Source organism: Parasteatoda tepidariorum, chromosome 6, assembly GCF_982258835.1.
Source record: "Parasteatoda tepidariorum strain Cologne lab strain chromosome 6, Ptep-v5.0, whole genome shotgun sequence".
In the NCBI taxonomy this organism is placed as follows: Eukaryota; Metazoa; Arthropoda; class Arachnida; order Araneae; family Theridiidae; genus Parasteatoda; species Parasteatoda tepidariorum.
This window is the reverse complement of record NC_141760.1, coordinates 47,414,852-47,433,303: the sequence shown is the minus strand read 5'-3', so window position 1 is coordinate 47,433,303 and position 18,452 is coordinate 47,414,852. Positions and strand designations below refer to the sequence as shown.

The 18,452-nt window shown below is 29.4% G+C and overlaps 1 protein-coding gene across 4 annotated transcripts in view; it reads right to left on the bottom strand.

The window, feature by feature from the left end:
• The window catches only part of LOC107451197 (homeobox protein cut-like 1), a 579,855-nt gene that overhangs the window by 37,970 nt on the left and 523,433 nt on the right, over positions 1-18,452 (bottom strand). For all 4 annotated transcript variants that reach the window (XM_016067217.4, XM_071178710.2, XM_071178711.2 and 1 more), the window contains 3 exons: positions 8,921-9,053; positions 7,823-7,889; positions 6,281-6,329 (listed from right to left, as the gene is read on the bottom strand). In XM_016067217.4, coding sequence (XP_015922703.4) covers positions 6,281-6,329; positions 7,823-7,889; positions 8,921-9,053 — 249 coding nt within the window. The remainder of the gene's footprint in view (positions 1-6,280; positions 6,330-7,822; positions 7,890-8,920; positions 9,054-18,452) is intronic.

The following is an 18,452-nucleotide window of genomic DNA, read 5'->3' as shown; positions in this document are numbered from 1 at the left end:
GATGAACTTGAAAAATTGGCGGTTATAAGAGATATGCGTCCGCTTTGGCGCATGCGAAAGCTTTTTAGGCGAACAGCAGACCGGGCAGAGATATTTTCTTATATATTACTCCAGGAACCTCGTCTCCCCCATTTTCTTATGGCTGTTGGGTTTCGATGCAGGAAAGAGAAAACCACTTTCAGGATGCACGGTTGTTTCGCTTTATCATACTTTTTCTTCTCTTCAAACTTTCAATGTCTGGAATGGTTTTGTGGTACTGGGTCGTTTTCGCTTTGTCATTTTCAGACATGCTGAAAGTACCCCTTTATGCAAATATTTTAACAGATTTTACTCTTTATGAAGCCCTCTATGTATGTTTGAATGCACTTTTTTCATGTTTCGTTTTGCTTACTTTTCTTTTCGCTGCAGGATCCCATTTTTACGACCCTAAATCTTTGTCGACTTAAAATTGATTCTGGTATTGAAAATAACTTTGGATTATACATAAAACTTATCCTTTCATATTTCTAAATTAAATAGCTAGAAACTTATAATAGTTTACCATTTAAAATATATTGTTATAAATAAAAATTCCTCTGTCACACTGAGAAACGATTTTTCTTTCTCTGTTTCATGATACTTTTTTAAACAGATCTTAGACACTTTTGTATCTCTGATTTCAAATTTGTAACTGGTTTCTCTTTCCAAGCTACAGTTTTTTTTTATAATGACATTTTTAGTAGATTTTTTTTGTTTAGTACAAGTTTAAAAATGTTATATATAATACGGGATCACGTAAATGGTGCGACAAACTTGTAAGAGAGTTAAGATTAAAATTGCATTGGAACCCATGCCCGGAAATTTCACCTTATGAACTGCGTCGTCATATGCAGCTGAACAGGTTGTAATCAGGAAGCGACTCTATCCGTGTACGAACAACATTTTGAGCCATGGGTTCCTATGCAATTTTAATCCTGACAATGTGTCCTAACTCCCTTAGAAGTTTATTGCAATATTTAGGCAATTCCCTGTCATATATAACGTTTTTTAACTTGTACATTTTCATACAAAGACTAAAATGTCATTTAAAAAAAAATCTGTATCTTTAGAAACAAAACTAATTTCAGATTTAAAATCCCGACACAGAATCAAATATTTATATATATGCAACAAAAAATTTGTTCCCAAGTGTTATTTACATTTAAGTCGACTAGTAGACTACTCATTTCTATGGTTGTCACAAAACTGAATACAGAGGGAAAACACTAGCTCTTATTAACGTTATATTTAACGATTGATTAACAATCAATTACTTGACATAAAATTGGGTTATAACTAAGAGAAAATTCTGTATTTATTAAGAAAATTGAAAAAATATTGGTATATCAAGTTTCCAGAAAATAGATATTTTTGAAAGTCATCGTCTCATCTTGAAACTTAAAATCTGACCCACTTATTTCCTTTCACAGAAAAAAAGTGTGGTAAAATTACTGTACTGAAACACTACGCAGACTTTTGTCAATATTAGTAGTCAACTCGCAGATATTCAATCTGCAATAACGCCGAAAAAAGATTTTTCTTTATATTACTATTGCTATTGTTATTCCATTTTTAAACGTAGAAACGTTTAAAATTTTGATTTTTGTTAAAAGTGGTGACGAAATATCTAAAATCAGAACATAAGTGCTAATAACAAAATCTGCTCTATTTCTTTACATTTAGTGTGCAATGAAGTGAAATTATTTGAAATGAATTACACTACATTCATTTCAACCAGTAGTGTGCATGCAATCGATAGGAATTAAAATAATTTATAGCAGACCACTGCTACAAACAAATTCCATTTACTAAATACAGTCTCCAGACAGTAAGGTAACGGAAAAATTAAAATCAATGTCCATTTAATTTATATGCTTTATCCATAATGGCACCTACTTCCGATTATCTAGGTAGCGCCATTTGAAGAATTTCTTCCGTTCCTACATAATTAAGAATCAGTAAAGAATTGTGCTTAGATATTAGATAAAATTATGCATAATTCTGGGGCAGAAAGTAAGTATCATTCCATTAGAGTCCGTGATTAAAACAAAATTCCGTTAAAACCATTTGCAAAGAGTGTCGCTGAACGATTGAATGAAACGGCAGCGAGAAGAAATCGAATTGAGAAGAGACAAGACAATACAGACTCGATAATAAACGGACATTCTCACGCAAAGTCCGGCAAATCGAACAATTGTCAGCGTCGTGAACATCAATGGTAGACTCTTTCAGCGTCGCTGCAATTAGTGACTCTCCATAGCCGGATATCAATGAGCAATTCACGTGTTGGCGATTCTTGTGCAAATGTGTATAAAAGTTTGAAGGGGAGTCTAACCTCGCAACCCAATAACCCTTCGCAAACTACTGACATGGAGGGGGTATGGAGTCCATTAATAATGGATGTGTAGCGAGGAATTCTTTGGCACGCAATGGTCAGAATAGTGGTCGGTCATTCGGACTCGATTTTGGATTTTGGAGAGTAAAAGTAGAAAATCGGAGAGCGAGTGCGAGAGTGGTAGTGGGGGAATGGAGGAAGATCACGCGACCTTTTCAATCACGCGTGCACAGCAATGCACAACAGCAGAATCTTCAAACAATGCAGGGCGGCTTTGTGGATGGAAAATCGGAATACTTGCTGCTTCGAAGCAAAAGTGCGACCCAGAAAGTTTGCCATTCTTAGTTAATTATTGTTACACGAAAGAATCAAGAGGGAATGTTTCGCCAACAGAATCTTCGCTATTCAATGAACGCGAGAAAACATTTGTCGCATTAGGAATAACAAGAATTCAGCTGCTTGGAACGAAGCAATGGGTTGTTGCGCTTTCAAATAAAAACAATCAATTTTCAATTCAAAACATGTTTTCGTTTGTTAATAACAGCAATAATTAGGACATTCCATTAAGAGATGGAAAGAGATAAAAAAGAATTTCTTCTTCTTCTTCTAAAATCAGAATTAAAAATAAATGATAAAATATTATGCGTTAGTGATTATTTGTGAGAAAAAGTTTTCCAGATTTCCTCTCTCTATAAAATTTTACTTTCCCATTTGAATCCTTGATTTTTTTCTTCATTCATAAAGAACAATCATGAATTGATTCTGTTTTAAAATTTTTAAACAGTATCAATTCTTTATTGTTCAAAATATGTTTTTGTTTATTAATACAACAATAGTTAGGATAATCCTTTATGAGTTAGTAAGAGGAAAGAATATTTTAGTTAGAATGGGAGTTCTTCTAAGACCAGAATTAAAAATTTATTTTAAATTATATCATACAAGAATTAGTGATTATTTGTGTATAAAAGTTTCTTTTCCAAGATTTATTCCACTATCTGCAAATTTTTACGTTTCCCTTTGATTTTACGAGTTTTTCTTTATTCATCGAAAACAATCACGCATTGATTCCGTTTTAAACTTTTATCATTTACAGACTTTTTTTGACAGTCTTTTCAAAAAATTAAGTTTTGAGAAGAAATAAAAAGTCGTCGTTGAGGATATTATTTATGGTAACCATTCGTCAAAAACTGAAATTTAAGAAAATAAGCTGACAGTATTAGTTTGTTTGTCTTTCACGAATTAATTTTCTAAGAAATTGTATGAAAACATAACAGACTTATGGACATTTTGGGGAACTCTAAACCATAATATCGTTCAAATTTGGTATGAACTTAATATTATATCAAGTTGAACCATATTAACAAGAAAGCTAATGCTTTAACTTAATTTCCCGATAATATGGTTGAACTAAAAACACGCCTCAGTTAGCTTATTAACGTTGCAACAAATTTGCACGATATTATGATTCAGCCATAAAGCAATTTTTCTGGGAAATATTCAATGGTATTACGCAATAATTTAGCCCAGTTAATTTTGTTCACCTTAAGTTTCCTGTTAACTTTTTTTCTCGATTTATGGTAAAAGAATTAAACTATTAAGTGTTGAAAAAAAATAATTGCCATTAATAAAAAAAAAAGAATCCATTAAGTTTTTTTTTCTTCTCAAAATAAAATGAGCATGATAACAAAATTTTCACTTAAAGGGAAAATTTAATTAAATGTTATTCAAAGCTGCGGCGTCTTTAAAAGGAATTTCATTATATTATATTTCTAAAGGATTGGCCACTCACTCATGAAAATATCTTTAAAAAAAATAAAATTTCTGAACTAATACCGAGGAAGAAAAAATCAAAGTATTATTTCTTTTTAATAACAGGTTTTGAAGATACCGTAGAATCCAAATGTCTCCAGAATGGCCATTTTTCCATATCGCACTCTGTCAAAATGCCCAACAATATATATATTAATAACCACAAAACTTCGATTGCATTTTTATTCATGCAATAAAAGAAGATAAAAGAATAAAAAAGAAACATCAATGGATCCGTTTAAGTGAGAATAAAGCAAACACTTTTGCTTTTATATACGACAGGATTTTGCTACTTTGGATTGTTTTGTGACAGGGCCGATGACAGATTGCGGCAATTGGACTCGAACCCAATAGATAACAATAATTCCCTTAATAACATGTTCGTGTCGCCAAAATGTGAGCCATAAAACGATCAAAAAGCAGGTACCGCAGTATATCCGGCGAAAAAGAGATAAAATGGCAAGTATTTGACAGACTGGCCTTTGGTATAGGCTATAAATCGTTAAGATATGGATGGAGCAAGAAATTACACTGAAAAAAAAAATAGATTGCTCCGTAATATTTCTGGTAAACAAATTTGGCGACAGACTTCTGCAACAAATATCCCTGATTCAAAAATGCAGATTACATTATCGAAGTAAAGGTACAGCCAAAAACTAGGATGATGACTAAATAGATAGCGAATGAAGTTCTGTTTGCAAATCATTTTTTAAAGATGTTGTAACATCAATAGCACACGCTTTTTTATCTTTATAATGGATTAGCGATATCTGAATAATGCAGTATGAGTAAAGAAACGAATTTTTTTTATCAATGAAAATCAATAAATTAACAAGTTTGAATTTCCTCTTTATTTCTGTTTAAGTCTGCAACACCATTAAGATAACACCCAACTTAAAAAAATAAATAAGGTCGACTACCATATAATAAATTACATTTTTTACTTTTTTCAATTTAAAATTATGGTTCTAAGCGTCTAACGTCTTTATGCAAGCAGAGCAAAGTCGTTGACCTACATCGACCAGTTGATTGAAAATCCTATGTTAGGCACCCTTAGTAATAAGAATGTATGTAATGGTAATCTAAATTTAAAGATATACAGGATACAAAATAAATATTTAGGCTATATTTACTAGAAATGAATAAACAAGAATCAATTTTGACTTTTAATTGTAACTTATTCAAGGACTTTTAGTGACTCAACTAATTATTTGCGTCCCTAGTGAAAATTATAATAAAAAGTTATACTGTTAATATTTCTAAAAAAAAGAAAAAAGAATAACTCTTACTTTAATATTTAAAATATGTTAATATTTCTCTTAAAATTTTAATTATACATTCGATAAAATAAAACAGCATGATTAAATAATAATAATCATTTTCAAAGTTATAAGGATTAAAATAAAATATATAATAACAAAAATCTCAGAATTTGATGATAGAAAACAAAAGCTTACAAAAAAAATTAAAAATTAAATAAACGAAAGGAATAGAAATCATTACAAGTCTATAAATATTTAGATATAAATATCTCAATTCATAATTTTGCATTACAATTCTTACCCTTTTAACATATAACCTCCTTAAAAAAATTAACTACTTTTACTGTCTTTAAATATCACAACTAAAGAAAAATTAATACTCAAGTAAATAAAAAATTAAAGCATTCAATCAAATTGTGATTTCCGAAACTCATTAAAAGCTAAAGCATCTAAATAAAAGGCTAAATAGGAACCACTTTTCTATATATTCTAACAATGGTTTGTAGTTTAATTTAAAGAAAAATGCTTGATAGTTTTAAGTGAGTAGAAAATAAAATTAAAGTTTAGTTATAAACATCTTACGAAAAATGGTGAAAAATTTACTTCGATTATTTCCAATTTGAAATGTCATTATAAAAGTATCTCGATTCTATTCCATACCAGAAAATAAACAAATTAAATATTCAACTAAGAAGAAACGAAGATATTATTAACTTAACTTCAAAACAAAAACGAGCATAAAAGAAACGGCAACTCACTAAACTAGTATAAAGTTAATTATTTTTTGACGAAACGAAATATAATTCTCCCAAATCCATATCCTAAATTATTGTTATAACTGTACAGTAAAACTTACCTGGTTCGCTCGTTCCAAATCATTTACGATAATTTCCATTTCATCCGACCTACAAAGATAATTGAAAATGCTGTGAGTGAAATAAAAATTTTATTTTTCGAATTTTCAATTGAAATTTCATAAACATTTTTAGTGTTTTAAACAATAAATATCATAAAGAAAAAAAAACTTAAATAAAAACCATTAGAACAGCTGATTCAAAGATTCTTCAACATATGCAAACAAACTATAGAAGATTTGGCAAGAATTATATTACAGACGTATGCTATGTAATAAGCAGAGCAAAAGTTGAATGATTAGTAAGACTTGATTTTGAAGCGTCTCCAATTGAACTTTACATTCATTTTTTCGATGGAAAAATTGAACTACACTCCTTTAAAATCACATTTATTTTGACTAACCCTGAACGGAAAAAAAAAAATTTCTTGTAAAATTACCAAATGACATAGAGAACATAGCGCTGGTTAATAAGTGTATGGCATTTAAACAATTTATTTGCTAACTTTTTCCGTTTATATGGTTACAGTTTACCAGAATTTGTGGTTTTTAAAATTATAGTTCTTACCACGCATTTAGCTAAATACAAAAATGAAAAATAAATATAACCGAATAAATGGTTTTTCAGGCCATACTTTAAAGTATCATGATAAAAATTACCAAATTTTACCGCATTTATCAAATTCTATTATCACATATTAATCACATAAAATCATATTTATTGTTAATTTTAAGAAAATCATTATTCTAAAGCGCTTTTTATATTATATACTTTTTAACTAAATGCTGAAGAAGTTCTAAAAAGGTTGTTGATTTTACTAGTTACACTAGTCGTATTCTGATATAATTTACGTACACAAGAATACGAGGAAATACGTAAAATACATGTACTTTAGATATTCTTTGAAAAGCTAATTTAGCTATAAAAAAAGGACTAAGAATTATTGGTTAACCAAAGTAGCTGACTACAATAATTAACTACTGTAATAACTATATGATTTTTGGTAGCATACTAAATAGTTTGTAAAGAAATCTGAATAGCATTATTTGAGATGGGTTTTTTTTTTGTTTGTTTGAAAAAACACAAATAATATAAAACAAATCATTGAGCCTACAACAAAGTTCTGAAAAATACTGATAAAGATGATTGAAAATTATTAAACTTCTCAAAATTATAAAAATAAAAAAAAACTCCGCCTATATTTATTTGAAAATATAAATTTAAAAGTAATAATTTTTTTTGTATAATTATTACATTAATAACAAATTATTTATAATATAAATTACATAATATCTATTTCAAAACCATATTGCAAAAATTTTACTATGAAACAAATTATTAACTGAAGGGAAATTTTTTTTTAACTGTTATTTATTAAGCAACATTATCTAACAATACAATATAAAACGTTGGTAGAGCGATTAAATTCAACAACTGAACAAAGCAGCTATTTGCTAAAGATTTGAGGATAATGAATAATTTTGATTTTGGCTGATTGAAATAAATTGTATTTTTATTATCATCAGATTTACAAGTATACTTACTTGGCGTTCGAGTCTTCATCGTATCGAGATTTTAAGTCAAAAAGTTCGGACTGAGATTTATCCAAGGCTGCGAATAAAAGAAAAAAAAATAATCAAAAGATTGTAACATAAATTTTCAGAATGTTAAGGAACAATAAGTTGTTGAAAGCTTTAATTCATCAGCAAATTGAAATAAAAGCCAAAGCTGTTCTCACAGCATAAATAAAGAATTAACAGGGAAAGATAAGATTTATAGCAAGAGTTTTCTTTTCATGGTTGAAAATTGAAATATATAATTTCCGGTGAACTTCACATTGCCGTAGACTTTAATTATGATAAGAAACTGTAATTGCTTTTTAAATTAGAAATTAAAAGAAAGCTTTAAAAGAAATCAATTATTTCGATTTTGAAAAACAGATTTTTTAATAATCTCATTTATTTTCTATGTTGATTGGCAAATAAATTTCTAAATATTCAATTGCACTGCGTATTTAAATTAATAATTTAAAATATAGTTTTTCTTCTGTCTTAATCACTAATAGAAAGTTCATTTTCATTACGATATGCAACTTACCGGATAAATATATTTAATTCATTTCCCATGTCATTTTAAAGTAGGGGAATATTGCGTAGCAGGTAATATTGCGAGTATCTAATGCAAAATTAAAAAATCGATCAATAAAAAGGACTAAGATCGCAAAATATTTTAGTTTATAACAAAAAATACATTTGTCTTGAAACACGAGTTTTTACAGCTGTTTTGTTCCCATATACAACTAAATGTTTTATATATTCATTCTTAACCATAAAGTTTATGCTTTATATTATTTTTAAATAAATAAATTATTTGCAACAATTTATAGAAATTCGCATTTTCCAGCAAGTCAAAAAACGGGTGCTGTATTAGTTATAGAGTTTGTACATATATTATTTTTCCTTTTATTATTATTTTTTTATTATTATTAGCTCTTATTATTTTTTTATACGTAAAGACCTTATTTTTTATCTCTTAATACACAAATAAAAATGAAATTTGAGAAGCTGATAATTTTTATTTGCCCAGTATTGTAGTAAAAATTTTACAGTTGTTTTGATATAAAAAAACATAACAACACTCACCACTTTGGAGTTGGGCAACTTTGGTCTCGGTGTCGTCGAGGTTTGGTCTGTCAACCAATTGGGCACCCAATCGGTCGCACTCTTTCTCATCAAAAAGCTGAAGCAGCTCTGGATCTTTCTCTTCTGCCTTATCCTGGAAAAAAAGAGGACAAAAATATTTCTAAAACATCGTTCATAAACTAATATCCATAAACTAATATTCATAAAACTGATAATATAAATGAGAAACAATATCACGCCTAAACAAAAATAGTAATAGAATGTTCGCCAGTTTAATTTCGATTTCGAAACATGCTAAAAAAATATTTTTTTAAATAATCGTATAACACTCTAAAATAATTTTTTTTATTATACAAACAGTACAAGTAATTAGTAACAGCAAGTTTGACCACATTAAAATTCATTTGTCATATATTTATTGGAAGATCACGTGAGATTTTAGGCGGAACTGACTAGCGTAAAGTCAGCGACAATTGACCCCATAAACCAGAAGATAACCACCAAAGAAATGATGGTCAAATTAGAGCATCTGGAGGAAAGTGACTTCAATAAACATTTCTTTTCAATGTGTAGGGGTAAAAGTAATATGCAAAATGCGCCAGAAAACGTTTCGATGCGATAATTACTAAGTTAAAGACACTCGAATAGGTATGGACTATCCGTAATAATTTATGCCATTACAGCTTTATTAGTGAATAGTTTATCAACAATGTTTAATTAAGGATGCAAAATGATAAATAAAATATCGCCACAATGGTTTGGGCTGCCATTGAGAAGAACAGTTGTTCAGTCTACGTGGTGGCTTGAAGTCTATCCAGCTTCTTGTCGATTTGCACCAATTTGCCTGGGAAGTAAAGGTAAATAGTGTACGATTCTGATTGTACACAAGTTACCTTTATTGCTACTATCATGGATCGGTCGTGAAACTATGAAGTCTTAACCTCCATAACCCTCTGGTTTGTAACGGGCTCTTATGGGAAAGCTTTACTTTACTCTAAATAACTAAGTATAGCTATTACTCGAAATTACTAAGTATACCTATAATTATGTAACAATAATTTTTATAAATTGTTATTAATAAACTAACTTCAATGATGTCATATTAAAATTTGAATGTAGTGTTCCAGTATCCTTGATTGGATCTTCGTGCTTGTTCTGCAGTCCAATTGAAATAGATATTCAAAATAAAAATTTTCCTTTCTGGTTCATTAATAATGCATTAACAAATATTAGTCCAGTTCCTTCATGGGTATTTGGTCCAAATATTTATTAGATGCCATCAACAACTTTCTTTATTTCCGTCTTTTTTGCCTCATAAAATGTATTTGAATCACAATCAGTGTTAAGAGGGGGAACTCGATATTCCCTGAGGAAAAACAGAAATTCATTCTTGTTCTTATCAAAGCAGTCGACGAACGATTGTAGAATATCGTTCGTTAGTTGTATTTAATGTTCCCGCTGTTATTCCTAAAAGGGCAACCTATCGGAGGCAATAAACATTTTATTGATTTCCGGTTTTGTACATGGGTCGCTAATAAAAATCCAACCTTATCAGAAGCCGCTCCTTCTTACCAAATAACATGAATATATCACGCGCAATGTAATTTTACCCAACACCTACACATTTCAATTTTTTTGTCTGAAAAGTGTGTACAAATGGGGCATTGTAGTCGTCTTATGATTGCATGTAAGAATACTTTAACGTCTTTTTTTTGCACAAGCAAGGAAAAAAACAGGCCAGAGGCTATGCAGCGGTATGTTTCACGTGCAGCTATTTAGTTTCCTTAAACTTTTATGGAAGCACAAGCAATGCGAAGTGAATTTTCGTCTATTGCTGTAGATGAACCGAGCAGAAGTTCCCATATTTCTCCGATTACCAGCATAGTTTCTGAATTTTAGCAACCGTGTTTTATGTCAATTCGCCAAATAGTTTTCAAAATAAAAAACTTTTATCTTCTTAATACTTTGCATTATAATCGCCACTCAGAAAAGAAACAATTGTAAATTTGTAAGTAATTGTATGTACAATTGCTTGTAAGTGCAATTGTTTGTAAGTACAATTGTAAGTTTGTCTGTAAGTGTTGATTAAAACTGAGATCAGCAATCCAGGAGAAAAACAATTTAAGTTTCGATTTCAGATAATTTGAGAGAAGTAATCTCTTGGTTAATGAGCTTTATGATTCTGATGAATAAAAATCTATCATTTCGTAAGTTTATTTTATATTTACTGACGATGAATATATTTGAATAGTTATGATGTCTGGACTAAAGAAAGCAACATGTCACAATTCATCACAGGCAGATGATGAATGGCATGATAATTAGTCAAAACAGTTTAAACTGCTACTGTACCGCCTGAAGGTATCCCACTGGTGTGCAATCATTTTATATTTTTAGAACAATTCATTTGTTTTATAGACTTTTGCAGCAAATAATTTCCCACTATTTGGAATTTTAATTAGAAATTAAAGATACTTTAAAATTATCCTAAGTCCATGGCTTAAACTACGATTTTAATTTATGAATTTTGGAACAATTCTATGAAAATGCCGATCTTGAGGCAGGTTAAAGAAATCATGATGAATTAATGAAATCGAAGGCAGCAATCTGTTTTTGATGAATCCTTGGGAAAAGAAATATTTTTGAGATGAGAAAAAAATGGCTATGCAAACTAAAAATAATCAAAACTTTAGAAACCAAAACGCAATGTTCGCAAACATGATCACACTGGAAATAAAATCTACCAGAATATGGTAAAACTTACAGTGTTTCTGTCTGTGATGCCATAATAGGCATTATATATATATATATATATATATATATATATATATATATATATATATATATATATATATATATATATATATATATATATATATATATATATATATATATATATATATTTTTCTTAGCTTTTAAAATTTCTTAAACTCTTATTTGAATTTGAATTAAATTAAACCAATTGTTTAATTTTATTACTTTTTATAAAAAAAGCTAATATAAATATTTTATTCAATGTAACGGCTAACTTTTTATTTTAATACAAATGTAAACTCAGTAATTCACTGTCGCAACTAAATCGAAAACAAAATCTATTTATATCTCTTTATACTTTTATTTCTTACTACAAAAATGTTTCCGTTACACGGTTGTACTATATTCTCACAGTTTTTTTGGCGATTAGCTTTCGCCAAATAATTTTCAAATTTTATATGGAAGAGGGTTCGGCTTTATTTCAGGCTATTTTTCGATAAATCGCCAACCATGGATCTCTTCCCATGCTCCTAACTGTCAGTTGGGAACAATTCATTTACTTATAATTTCGGATTCTTGGTGATCGGACCTGGGAGGTCTCAGCCTATTAGCCTCAACCTTTGAATTTTTATCTTTACAGAAATTCTTGATGATTTTTTTGATTCCTTTGAGGGAAACCCCTTTCTTTATTTCATTATTTCTAAGTATGGCCATATTCTCTATAAGTAATAAATCAAATTTTCTCAAACAAACTTGTTTATTTTTCTGGTATAAATATCCCTCCCTCATGACAAAATTAGAATGTATCTCACACTGCCAAAAATTATAATTAAATTCTGCAAAGAAACTACACCCACTATACAGTAAAGAATTCGGACTAAACTGCTATGAAACTGTCTCTATGATAACATCAAAAAACTTGGTAGTTTTTACAGAAGCGCTTCGGCAATTGTTTTGGTAAATTTATCAATAAAATACGGCTTTATATTATGTGATAAAATCAGTAAAAGTGGTAAAATTTGGTAATTTTATCATGATGCCTTAGAGCATGACATAAAAAACACTTTTCGGTTTTTTTAATTTTTCATTAAATGCTTGGTAATAACATATCAACAGAAAGATTACCGACTAAATGGTTTACCAATTAAATACAGTATGTATTGGTTTAATTAACTATATTTTCTTCTTTTTATCAGAAATGAAATTACCACACTGTAAGATAATTTTAGCAGAATTTTTTTCTCCATGCAGCTTTGCTATAAACTTATTTATTTCCAAATAAATCGAAACAAATAATACCTACACGGAAACTAACTGTGCCAATGATAGTAACCTATACTCCTATTACTTGGAGAATTTTTTTTTTTTTTACCATTTACAGATAGTTAGATGATCAGCCTTTAACCAATGACTTCTAAACTTAATGATGCGTTATCTAAAAACTAATTAAAATCTATATCTAAGAAATTAGTATTGCCAAGAACAACTATCACCATTTCAAAGAATAGAATGAATTTGAACATATAATTTCCAGAGGAAAATTTCTTTTAGCTATAAGGATGTTTCCAGACATAAAAATCTGTTAATAAAATGCTTAAAAGTATTAAAAAAACAAATCATAAAAGTTATCGTTTCTTGTGGCAATTTTGTGTGTTTGCAAACAAGGAAGTCATCAACAGTTTCAATATAAATGAAAAAAAAATAAAGACTCTATATTTTAAGGATATTCGGTATTAAATGACAATTCCGATTCGATATTTATAAAATGAGGTGTTACGTTACTTGAAAATCTTTGAAGATCTTGCTCCATGCTAATGACTTTGTTTATTTAGAATCATTTTTCGAGAAATCATGAAATTAAATTACTTCCCATTGTTTAAAAAAATTCATAGTAATCACATGAATGAAATGTTTGTAAGGAAATCTATAACTTTAAAAGACACACGAATTATATAAAGCAGTTTCTGACAAAATCTTTGAATAGCTTCCATGTTTACATATTGATATTGAACTTTTTGTTTTTATTCAGATTTTAATTGCAAACCATTTAAAAAAAATTTGTCTTAAAATATAAGATCTCTATAAAGGAATTAAAAATAAAAGGAATTATACGAAAAGGTAAAGTGAACATGGGAAAATAAAAAGTTTTTCAGAAGTTGTTGAAGGAAAAAAAAGTAATTTTGTGACAAAACCAGAAATAAATGGTATTTAGCGATTGATTCAAATTGGTCTGTCCGGACTTACAGGCAAGGAAAGATTTTGATTAGTTTGAAAAAATTATTAAAATTTGCCATTAAGAAGTTGTTTTTTTTAAAATTCAGATTTATTAAAAAAAATTAATGAAATTGAGGAAAATTATTGTAAGGCTGAACAATTATTATAAGAACATGACTGAAAAATTGCAGATAAAAGAAATAGGGGTAAATTAGTTTTTTAACGGGTCGAATTTACATAAATACAAATGTTACTTGAAAATGCTTTAGTAGAACACATTTTTTCTAAGGAGCTTTATGTCACTCATGTGCAAAATATCCATGTATAAAACCGTCTCAACTCATTAATGCTCAAAATTATTCGCGAAATGATTACAAAGATTCCCCTAAATTCTTTGTATTCACGAAACATACGAATTTCTTTTAGAAATTCGATTTCTTAGGAGCTATTCATCCGATTTCGCTGAAATTTTGCATTTTACTATGTAAAATAACATTCTTTAACATGATGTAAAAAAAATTGTATACCTTAGAATTCAAAATATTTTCGACTATTGTTAAATAAACTAATGAAAAATAATAAATATTTAAAAAATGCTATTTTTTGCGTGAAATTATTTTTGGATAAGCGAATTTTATAATTGTGTGCAAAAATATTTCAATTCGCTTAAAAAGTTCTCAAAATATGGCGAAATACGCAAAAGATAAAATTAAAAGTTTGGAATGCTTTCCTGACCAAACTATTAGGATCATATTTCCCAGATTTCGGCTACCCCTATACTTTAAAGAGTCAGAAATCCGTATCTGTAGAAAAAAAGGTATGTTTATTCAGAGACAGTCGGAGTTTATTCTGAAATTTCGTAATTTAAAATATCGTCTGCACTATTTAATTAGCATATTTGAGGTCACCTTCTCGAACCATCAGGATTAAGTTCTAGAACTTGAAGATCCAGTCATTAAGATCAAAAGTTATTCAACGTAGCTCTTTTTTCCACATGGTACATACAATAAACTTTGTGTATGTTTATTATAATAAGATACACAAACGTTGCGCGGAAAAATTAGAAAAACAACTTAGGTGCATTTTTTTTTTTAGAGCTATGAAATTGGTCTTGTTCACTACATTAATCAATGCTGTCTGCACGTCTTATATCAATACGTTGGGCATCACATAGTTCAAGTGCAAATTACAAGCATCTGACGTCACCGTTATGGTCTACTTTTTCATAGATGCTTCTGACTGCTCCCAAGTGGCCTGATGGAAGACCGATTCCAGGGGAGCCCTTCCCCCCACACCTCCCCCCCCAAAACAGACGATAAAAAATTCACTAAAAGCGCACATTTGCGGAATTTTATTTTTTATTTTATATCCATCCTCCACATCTACAGATAGAGCTGTAGTAGTAAGTAGACCCCTCTAAAGAGAGGGTTCGTTTTAAGAAGAGGGCGGTAAGTGCTGTTACCGAAGTAAAACAAATAAAAATAAATAAAAATCGCGTGTCAGGTCATGCCCCGGGCATTTTGGAGCCCATGAAAAATATGCCCGGCTATCACATAGCCCCTATATGGTGTTTTTTTTTCTCTCTCTCTCTAGGATTTTCCTCTTCTTTGTAGTTGAAGAGGGTTTTGGAATTTATTTCGGCGTTGAATTTTTCAAAAAAGAAGTTCCTTGTCTGGATTGAAGTTATTGATAGCGATTCGCCAGTATGCCTAGCTTCATCAGTTATTTAAGTAGATTGTCCCCTGGACGCTCGAGATGCTATGGTTGGAGTTAACTCTCTACTAGAAGGTGGTTTTTCGCAGTGGAAAAAGGGCATTTTTATCCTCCGATCGGCCATTTGCACGCCATTTTCACGCCAATCTCGGCCTCTAATCCAATCAAAGCAACACACAAAACGGACGCCTCCAGCAAAAACGATACCTTTTTTTGTGCTCTGCCTTTAATGCCTTTTCGTGTTCAGAAAGGTATTGTCATGTTTCTCTTCTCCCCAACAACAGCGATTCGCGAAATATTTTCCGGATGGGCTCGTATAAATATATTTATTAATATATAGGTAGGTGGATGGTTTCTCTATAAAATCTCTATGACAGCCATTTACTCAAAGTTTCATTATAAGAGAGAAGGCGGTAAATATTTGAGATGGCAGGAAGGAGCAACACCATTTTTTCCCCTTCCTAACGATAAGTAACAGTTTCGAAATAGCACTAAAATGATTTTATTTAACTACGCGTTTTTACTTTTATGCAATATTGTCCAATAATGTTATTAGATATTAATATCACTTACAAATGAACATAAGGAAACTGAGTTTAAAAAATAATTCCATTGAAATCCTCCTATTGAACAAATCTCTTACATTCTTTGATTCTTAACTTAAAAAGGTTGAGAATTTTTTAAAATTTTGCCAAACATGTTCTTCTATTATATGTTTTTCTATTATATGTTTTTCTATCGATGAGCTAAATGACATTTGAGCTTAGAACGTTCTTCCACTTCATGTTTTTATAATGAAGAGCTAAGTGGATAAACATTAAATGACATTTGAGTGAATTTGACTTGGTTAGTTTTGTAGATTGATACATTGATAATAACAAAAACCAAGATTAAGCTTTATACCTATTTCCTTTTCTCAAGCTTTCAATAGGCGTAATCTATAAATTTCTAACACTTATTTAAACTGTTCGCGCCTTAGCTTTCCAATTCTTGACGTTATAATTTGCTACCAAAAGAGAGACTTTCTAAAATTACGTGTTTAATGTTTATGGTCAAATGCACTCAGAACCTTCTTCCACTCCTAGTCGCCTTTTTTTTTATTTATTTAAAGTGGAAGTAAACTTTGTTAGAGACGGGACAAACTCACTAAACAATAACTATTGTTCTGCTTATTTTTCTTTCATGTAAAGCAAAATCTTACCATTTTTCTTAAAATGAATAATATCTTACGGATAAATATTTTTATGAGTTTAATACTGATGATATATTTTAATGAAAAAATAAAAGTTATCAAAATAAAGCTGCAGTTATAATTATTGAGACTTAAATCAGGTGTGAAAGAGGAAAAAAACAGAAAAAAAAACAGCACCATGCCATTCATATACGAAGAATTCAATGTAACTAAATATTTATTGTAATGATATTAAATATTTTTTTTAATATTATATAATATACAAGGACTAATTTAAACTTCATCGAAAGGAACATTTAGCATTTCAAAATGTTTAACAAAATTATTAAAATTTTCATGCATCTTTAAATATTTTCTTAACTCCCATGATTACGCTTATTGTATTATGATATACTATTATAGAATTAATACATTTTCAACAAGAGCATTTTTTAAAAATTGAATTAAAATGAAACATCATAAATTTTACTGATGTTTTTACCGTAACACAAGATTAGTTCCCTATGAGACTATTGTTACCTGATATATATATATATAATGCTAAAACTGATCAACTGCTCAAATCAAACCGGCTATCACTTTCATGTAATTGATCCTCGCAATTCATAACTTATTTTCCGTGCTTTTTCCCCCTGGCTCTTTTTCCGAGACTTTAAAAACATGGGTATTATTCGCAGTATAATAGAGTATTTTTACAAAAAAAAAAAGAGAGAAACCAAAAAGAAAAAAAAGAGAGAGAAAAAAAAAATACTAAACTAATATACCAATAAAGAAGTGCATATCTGAAAAATCTTTACACGAGTAAAAATAAAATACATATAGCAAAAACATCATTACCACTTAAATATTAAATTAAATACCGATAAATATCTGAAAACTTTTTTTAGGTTAATTGATAATTTAGAAATTAACTAATGTTTAGGTTACAGTAAAAAAAGTCAAGACATTTCCATGAAAATAAATATTCATCTCATTATTTTTTGGAATTCAACATTTGTTTTTGAGTTCATAAAAACGAATATACATCGATGGAATTAACAATTCGAAGAAATATTCATTCGATGAAAGCGCAATTAAGTTAGACATTCATGCAGAATCTCACCACAGCAAATTGGCAATAAGAATTGTGAAGTAAAATAACAACGCATCAAATAAGTAAATAATAGAATTATTTTTGTTTAGCTCTTATAACAATTTCAATGTAAATAAAAAAAAAAAATTATCGTAATAATGAGGATAATTAACAAGCATAAGGGTTCCTGGAGAGGATTTGAAAAAATTGAGCTGAAACGGCAGATTATATTTGCAATTGATGACAATTACCATAAGAGGTAAAAAAAGTTTAAAAAGATAAATAATCCTTTTCCGGTCTTTAAAAGTCCTTAACTCCCTTAAAAAACACTCATTAAAGACGAGGGGAAAAGAAGAAGAAAAAAAAATACCCATCACCCCTCTTCAATCCATCAAAGAGAATACATCAAAACAGTCGCAGTTAATTGGATATTAAATGACCACGATCTTTCTGGAATTCTGTCCGCGAGACTGTAAATTTTCCAATTGACGGAACTATCTATTTCGAAGAAGGCCCAGCCACAGAAGAGAAGAGTTTGGGAGATGACATCTCTAGGTTGGGAGACAGTCCTGAAATTTACTGTTTCC